Source organism: Quercus suber, unplaced genomic scaffold (genome assembly GCF_002906115.3).
Source record: "Quercus suber isolate HL8 unplaced genomic scaffold, Cork oak 2.0 scaffold_705, whole genome shotgun sequence".
In the NCBI taxonomy this organism is placed as follows: domain Eukaryota; kingdom Viridiplantae; phylum Streptophyta; class Magnoliopsida; order Fagales; family Fagaceae; genus Quercus; species Quercus suber.
The window spans coordinates 88005-96653 of NW_027070146.1; the positions used below are offsets into that span (position 1 = coordinate 88005).

The 8649-nt window shown below is 33.8% G+C and overlaps 1 protein-coding gene across 1 annotated transcript; it reads left to right on the top strand.

Annotated features, from left to right (window-relative positions):
* The first annotated feature begins 289 nt into the window (after window positions 1–289).
* On the top strand, window positions 290–7403 carry LOC111984556 (GATA transcription factor 28). The gene is made up of 7 exons (XM_024016191.2): window positions 290–1099; window positions 2320–2403; window positions 2574–2707; window positions 4550–4672; window positions 4892–4997; window positions 6869–6940; window positions 7038–7403. The coding sequence occupies exons 1-7, from the start codon at window positions 785–787 to the stop codon at window positions 7134–7136; spliced, it is 933 nt and encodes a 310-aa protein (XP_023871959.1). The 5' UTR covers window positions 290–784; the 3' UTR covers window positions 7137–7403.
* The last annotated feature ends 1246 nt before the right edge of the window (window positions 7404–8649 follow it).

Consider the following 8649-nt stretch of genomic DNA (forward strand, 5'->3'; position numbering starts at 1 on the left):
ATAACACACTGTCATTTACTATTTTCCTTCACGCTTAGATACGTCACAAGAAAAAAAAAATGTAAAATAAATATTGTCAACATAATTCCTTTACAAATTTACATATTTTTACCTCTATAATAAAATAAAATAAAAAGCTCTAATAAAAAGCATGGCATTTCCTCTAATTCTATTAGACCACAATTCAGAGGTGAGAGACCTGACCTTATCACGACACGACACGACCACTCACTACAATTTAAGACTAAACTCACTCAGCCAACGCAAACAAACACTCTTTTGTCTTTTTTTGGACCACTCACGCTCACACTCACACTCTACTCCACAGTGGCATTCTGCGTAAATAACTCCATAAATCAGTGGCCATTATTTCTTCCTCTTCTTCAACGTTCTCTCCCTCTCCCTCTCCCTCTCTCTCTCCCAATCCCAAAATTCTCACTTTTCATCAAATCCAACAAATTTCAAATTTCCTTCTTTTATTTCAACCTTCAACCTTCAAATTTTTTTTAAGTTTTTCAATTATAATTACTAATAATTATATTATTGCATTTTTTTATATTTAATTTACTTCAAAAACAAAATTAACGATTTTTTTTATTATTATAGGTTTTATTATTCAAATTGGACTTTTTTTTTTAAGCTTTTAATTTGGTTTACTGTATTTGTAAAATCAAATTTCACTAATTTAATTGCTTCAATGTGTTTTTGAATTCTGGGGTTTCTTTTTTTCTTTTTCAAATTAGTGTAAAGCTGTAAATGGTGTAATTGTTTTGTGACTGTGACAATGGCGGAATCGAATCACGAAGCTTCGATTTACAACAGCAACATTCAACAACAACAGCAGCAGCTGCAGAATGAAATTGAGGATGAAGACGACGACGTTGTGGGGGCAGAAGAGGAGTCTATAGACAATCCCCAAATGCGATTCGTGCCTGTGTCGACGCTAAACGGCGCCGTCCAAGAAGTTGCTCCCAATGCCGTGTTTGTGCCTGGTGGCTCGGATTATCCTCCGGTGAACACCGGGAACGGTGGCTCTGACCAGCTCACGCTCTCGTTCCAGGGTGAGGTTTACGTGTTCGATGCTGTCTCGCCCGATAAGGTATTGAATTTTGTGAATTATGATTTTTTTTTTTTTTTTTTTTTGTGTTTTGGTGGTAATTTGAGTGAAGGAGGGCTTGTGGGTTTTGGTTAGTTTTGATGAATTCTCAAAGTTTGTGGTGCTTTCTAGATAAATGGGTTTTGGTTACTTTTGTCGAAAACTATGCAAGTGCTGTGTAATTGAGGTTTATAAGTAGTAGTGGAACCCTGTTTCAAGTTGAAATTAATGAATTTTATGAATTATGATACCTTGTTTATGCGTTTTGGTTGTAATTTGAGTGAGGATTGGACTTGGGTTTGATTAGTTTGATGAATTCTCAAATTTTGTGGTGCTTTTTAGTCAGTAGTGTAATCACGCTTTATAAGTAATTGCCTAGTTGTTGAAGTAAGTGTTTCAGCTTGAGATTATGAATTTTGTTAATTATGACACCTTGTTTTCTTTATGTGTTTCACTGTGTTGGTGTTAATTTGAGTGAAGGGTTTAGTAATTTGGCATGGTTTTTGGTTAGTTTGATGAATTCTAAAAGTTTTTGGTGCCTTTTAGCCATATGCTTCAGTTACTTTGTTGAACTATGCAGATGCAGTGGAATTGTGCTTTGTAAGGAGTTGGAGAAGTCAGGGTTTTCAGCTTGCTGTTGATTAGTTTTGTGAATTATACTACGTTTTGTAGCTCTATGTTGCTGCTTAGCCAAAAATGTCTGGATTATTTTTTTTGTTTTTGTTTTTAATATAATTCACCTCAACTAATTTCTTTTCTTTTCTTTTACTTCCCTCTCCCCCTCATGGGTCATTTTTGTGAATGTGTTGTACTTATAGTGTATGCTAAAAATTGGTCAATTATGCGGTGTTTTGTGTTTTGGTGCTGTTTGTTTAGTTTTTCTATCTGATGACTGTATTTTGAACATGTGGCTTTTTCTTCTTCTTTTTTGGTCCAAATTGTAATTATGTATTTCCATTTGTTGAAAATAGGTCCTGTTAGGATTTTATTTTGGTGAGACTTGAAGTCTGTTGGTTTTGGTTTATTTTGTGGTCTATGCAAGTTAAATTTCTGGATATTTTATGTGCATCAAGCTGAATCATTTTAGAGGTTTGGACTTGAGAAGGAGTTAAGCGTGTTTTAGTTGATTCTTAAAAGTATTCTCCTCCCCCCCCCCCCCCCCCCCCCACCCCCCCCCCCCCCTTCCAAATTACTTATTAACAATGGAATGTTTTCTTTAACAGGTACAGGCGGTTTTATTACTTTTGGGTGGATATGAAATCCCTTCTGGCATTCCTGCTGTGGGAACAATCCCTCTTAATCAAAGGGTATGTAAATGCTTAATCCTATATCTGGATGGATAATGGGTCGCTTACAGCCTTCCCTCTCCTTATATTCCAAATATTCCTACAATCATTCAAGCTTTCTCAAAACTGTAAGTGCTCCAAAAGGTGTTGATTTGTTTTTACATTCACTGCCCTGAGTACATCTCTTCCAGGGTATGAATGACTTTTCTGGAAGGTCAATTCAACCACAGAGAGCTGCTTCCTTAAGCCGATTCCGGGAGAAGAGAAAAGAGCGATGTTTTGATAAGAAGATCCGTTACAACGTGCGGAAGGAAGTTGCGCTCAGGTATTTTATTGGATTTAAGTTTAAACTTGTCATCCTTCATATAAAAGTGAAGTTTTAAAAAATGCTGTATCTTTTTAATGCAAAACAAATTTCAGAATAAAAGTTTATCAGCATGTTGAATTGCAATTCTAATTAATGTTATCAAAGAGAAGGAAGTTGAAAAATATTGGTGTCCTATTTTGTTGTTGTATAATTTCATATCATTGAGGTGTTTACTCTAGGAAGCATCAAGACAAATTCTGTAATGGTAAAATGAAAAAACAAATTCTGTAATGGTTTAGGAGAATTTATATAAAGAGAATACTTTCACCTTTTGGAGATTTCTGATTTGTGTTGTTTTTGGTTAAGAAAACATATTTCATTATGGTAATGGCGATTACTCGGATGTGTCTTAGCAGCACTGTTCAGCAAATGTGAAGAGACGTCTCAGTGTATAAATGATCAAAGAAGTTATAAATTGAGTTGAAAAATGTATAAACTGCACTTATCAAAAGAAAGAAAAATGTATAAACTACTTTAGAAGTATGGGTTAGTGGGTGAGAGGTCATGGGTTAAGGGTATGACATCACCAAAGTTATCATAATACAATATTGATGGCACAGGTCTGAGAGGTTGAGAAGGGCTCAGGGGTTTGATACCTTTAACACCCAAAATAAGGTAACCTTGAGGATTTATATTCTCTGCCAACAATCATTCTTGTCTTCCTTTACATGGAAGTGGAACCTATAAATTTTTGACTGAGTTAATGAACCAAAGATACTTGCTGATGGACAGATCATGTAATTCTTGCCTTGTCTTTGAGTTTATATGGATGATCGAAGTTTCTGTGTGGACATTTTATTGTTCCAGTTAGGAACGTGGACAATCTAGCACATGTTCCAATTGTAATAAAGAGTTGTTGTGGATGGATATTGATCTATGTTCCTCACTATTCTCAGAAGCAGAACCTCGCCTCTTGCAATGTGAAGTGTTAGGACATGCAACTTTAGTCCCATAGTCTAGCTCTAGTATGAAGAGATGGCTTTGTCCCATGGTATTGGTCTAGCAGCTTCAATTTTAGTCTTGAATCATTACTTCTTTTTTTGATTGGTAATAAGACTTTTATTGAAAAAAATTGAACATTGTGTTCACAATGGTGAACACTCTAAATAAGAAACAAATACAATTTAATCAAGAACTAAAGGAATAGATACTAAGAATTCAGATAAATCATTACTTCATTAGTGTGAGGACATGTAATTATAAAATATTTCTTGAAGTTTTAGAAGTTCTATTCTTTGGTATTGTTTATGAGAATGTTTATTTCTTTTCTTTTTTGCTTCAAATCCTAGATAGGAATGTGAAGTTCTATATCTAAAGTCTTAACCGGTGAACCTATTTTTGTAAAAAAGAAAAGGTTATAGTTAGACTTATGTCCTACAGACTCAAAGAGGTTGCTTTTAGAATATAACGTGAAAGTTTATTGATATTATGATATAAATGAGGCATTGTTAAGTTGTTGCATGCTTGCCAATCACTGTGCCCAAGTGATTAATACTTATCAAGATTGGTTGATTAATGGATTTTGAGAGAACTGGTGGGTCTTGAATGCTGAAATAATGAATACGTGTTCATGTCTATTGGTTCTAAGTGCAACATATATAAATGTGTATAAACTAGCTTTTCATGTTCAAGATGAGAATATGGCTGAAGTGGCCTTCTGCAAGCCTTTTTTTTTTTTTTTTTTTCCTTCTTCTTCCCCCCTTCCTGCAGCCTGTTCCTATATCTCTGTTTCCTTTGTTATCTTGTGAGAATGGGTTTCCTTCAGGTCATCTTCTCATTTTCCATATGTGGCTATATCAGGATGCAGCGTAAGAAGGGTCAGTTTACCTCATCCAAAGCCATATCTGAAGAACTGGGCTCAGATTCTTCAGTTTACAGTACGACACAAGGTTCTGGACAAGATGACAGCATGCAAGAGACAATGTGAGTCTAAATCTATCATTCCAATGTATAACTTTTTGTATATCCCAAGGACCATTAGAATGATTTATCTCCTGTCCATTGCCATTTTCCATTCAACGTAATATACATTTTCACTGTAATTCTAATGTGTCTAAAATGAAGATGATAGTTCCATTCTTGTTTATAAATACAACGTTATATGTTCTCTTTTTGTAAATCCTTGTCCAATGCTCTGTGCAGATGTACACACTGCGGAATTAGTTCAAAGTCTACTCCGATGATGCGTCGTGGGCCAGCTGGTCCGAGGACTTTGTGTAATGCATGTGGACTCAAATGGGCCAACAAGGTTTGCACAATCACAAAAAATATATTGATTGATTTTTCTTTTTTTCCTTTAAACGGATATATGCATACAAAAAAAATCTGTATGTCGAGTGCATGGTGAGTCATAGTATTGGTTGCATAATCATCCCCTTTAGGGTTTATTGTTATAGCCACCAGATCCTTCTTGATTTTAGTTGCAGTATATGGTGATTTAGGGAATGGCTTGACAAATTCTTAACTGATTATTGGAGGTAAATATGATTTTACCCAATTATTGTTGCAATTGACCCCCTCCTTTTATTCCTTGGTTTTCTTTTCTTTGGGTCAAATCATCTTTGACCTATGATTCAAATTCAAGCAGTTCTGTAGCTTGTGTTGTTTGCTGATGCTGACAATAGTTTTAGATGGCAAGCTAGAGAAGGGAAGTAAAACTGGGAGAGATGATTTTTGAATTGAAGATTAAGGATAAGCAATACAAGCTTACATGGTCTACAGTTTTCATGAGTTGCAAGTGATTTCAAAAGTTGTTTTCTAGAAGGTCTGCAGAAATGACCTTTCTGAAAAGTTGAGTTTGAAGGGGACATCACTTATATATTAGGGGTGTATTGTAATGAATTTTTTCAGTCTAAAGGAAAATTTTCATGTAGAGACTTTGAGGCCATTGTTACATCTGGTTATATATATTGGTTGATTGGGCGAGAACAATGGGTCACAGTACAGGATGCTGCGTAGTTGGAGATATGTCCATATGGTATTTAACTAACGTGAGGATGTTGAGAGAAATGAGGAGGATTGACACATAAGAAACAGATACATGTGGTGAAACATTAGCATCAGCTAAGATGGGGATTTTATAACGTTCTGCAAAATTTGAGGACTAGGACAGTTTGGTGGTATATGGAGGCTACACACTACGATTTTTAAACATACTATAGAAGATTGGGAAATCTATGGTTGAGTAGCAGACTGTATAGAAGAGCTAATGTAAGATGGGGATTTTATAATATGCTACAAAATTTGATGACTCAGATGGTTTGGTGGTGTATGGAGGCTACACTACGTTCATTAAAAAAACATTATCATAGATTGAGAAAGCTATGCTGGAGTAGCAAATTGTATAGAAGAGCTTCTGTAACCCTTTTGTGATCAATAAATGAACTTTGAAAGAAATAGAAAGGAAGAAACACTGCTCTCTTGTATGATTTTAGTTGAGAGTCTCCATTGTTTGTATCAATGAAATTCTTATTCATCTATGGCCTTGTATACTAGTGATACAGGACAATAAACTCAAAGAAGGGGACTTGTGTTGGAAAAATAGAAGAGGATTAAAACAGAGGGATATGACCTAGAGATCAGTAGCTAGGGTTTGCTCAGATGTAGCACCAAGTGATGAAAACCAAAAAATAGAATGTAACAATAAACACCTACGTTGCTTGGAATCAACACCTGGACTTGCTTAGAATCAGCACCAAAAATTGGAAGAATACTTCCAACTCATATATCATCAATTTAATCGTCTACAATAGTACCGAATTACCAATAATAAAAGAAAATAAAACTCATAACGGGATTACATCATATATTGAAATAAAATTTAAATAGCAATCAAATATCTCTAGTAGCATCAGTTAGTGAAATCAGTATCAAATATCAATCACGGTCATTTAGGTCCAACAAAATCAATTGATATTAATATGTCTAATTTGGTACTCCTCTTGGTCCCGCCTTGTGTCTGTGTGTATTACACAGTGTTTGTCATCCTCTAGCCTGCTCATAAAATAAAAACTAAATAAGAAAAGAATTGTTTCCCTTTTTCTTCATCCACATTCCACTCTCATTGTGGAACTAACTCCTGCTGCTTTCAGTGATATTGTGGGAAATTGAATTTTGCAGGGAATTTTAAGAGATCTGTCTAAGGTTTCAAATGCGGCTATCCAGGATCCTCCTGTGAAGCTAATTGAACAGGTATAGCTACTTCCCTTGTGTTTGATATATGAAGCCTTCCCCCAGAAGACAATTCTTACCCTTTGTCTTCTGCTCTTCTCTTGGGTGTTTATCACAGAATAATGGTGAAGCTAATGACTTAGTCATGGTAACTACAGCTACAGACATTGTCCCCTCCTCTAATGGCGATATCTCTGCTGTAACTGCCGAAAGGTGAGTGAAAAGTTGCAATCTCCTGCAACTATTTGTTGTTTTAGAGAAAAATGTTAAATAGATCTGAATTCAATGTAATAACTTTCAACTTACTTTGACAGCTGTAGATATATATATATATATATTCGTGCCCTCAATAGGTGTACTATTCTTCATACTTATTATTTCTGTAATTTGGGTATAGTAGAGCATGGGCCATTATGATTTGTCATCTAAATTTTGTCATTTGTATTAATATCTCCGCAATGAAAAAAGCAGAAATTGCCAATTTTTTTCCCTGTAAACAATGGTGAATTCAATTTCTACTAGTTTCACATATTCAAAACCCACCCTCAACTCCTCATGCACACATGTTTGAAGTATAGTTGGAATAATCAACTAGATCAATCTCATATCTTGAAGCTTTTTAAATTTTTATTTTTAAATTTTTTATAATTGAAAATTTTAATGCAAAAGGGAACTAGGGTTCACCAGCTTCCTTAGCCTATATTCTCATCCTCTACTTCCTTTTCAATGTATATAAATTTTACATATGGGCTTTCTGAGAGTAAAAATCCTCTAAAACAAGCTCCATTTTCCAAGGAAATAGCTATAATTCATTCAATAATCAGATCTGCAAGCTAGGTTGCTCACTTGTAAACAAACTTGGCCCATTTCTATATCTTCTCTTTTCTCATTTGCTTATTGGGTTGATGAAGGTGTAGGCCCTAAAACTTTAGGCAAATTGGACTTACCTCTCTTGAGGTTTCTTGAAATGACACCCCAAACTAAATGTTTCATGGAATGACAATCTATCTCCTGAAGTTTGTGTAAATATTTTTTTTCCTTAAAGTTGTTACTTTCCTAATGAAATATTTGATTTAAAAAAAGAAAAAAGAAAAAAAGATACATATCTATACTATGAGAATACTCCCCCTCCTTGAGAATGACACTCTTACCCTTGAAGTTTGTATAAATGTTTAGGAATGTTTATTGAATATTCCGTTAAGAAAGTAAAAGTATGAGTGGATATGAACGTATCAGTTTCATTTAGAAAAATTCTCAAAAATGGAAATGTCCTTTATTGAAATGTTTGGAGAAAGTATCATTTCAAGAAATCTCAAGGTTGTTTGGTTTTTTCTTAAGAATCCTCATATTTGGTTTATTCTAAGAATCTTGTATTCTTCCCAAAATATTCTTACAATTATAAATAAAATGTCATGCTTTTTGCCCACCACTTTTATGTGGCTTCCTATAAATAAATAAATAATTAATATGAATCATATATTAAGTAAAATCTCCTAAAATAGTAGTCTAAGATTTCCAAATGACACATACCAAAGTAACCAACCAAAAAAATTATTTCAAAATTCTTTTATGGTTTATCAGAAAATTATGTATTATCAATCAAACTTAAAAAAAAAAAAAAAAAAAAAAAAAAAAAAAAAAAAAAAAAAAAAAAAAAAAAAAAAAAAAAAAAAAAAAAAAAAAAAAAAAAAAAAAAAAAAAAAAAAAAAAAAAAAAAAAAAAAAAAAAAA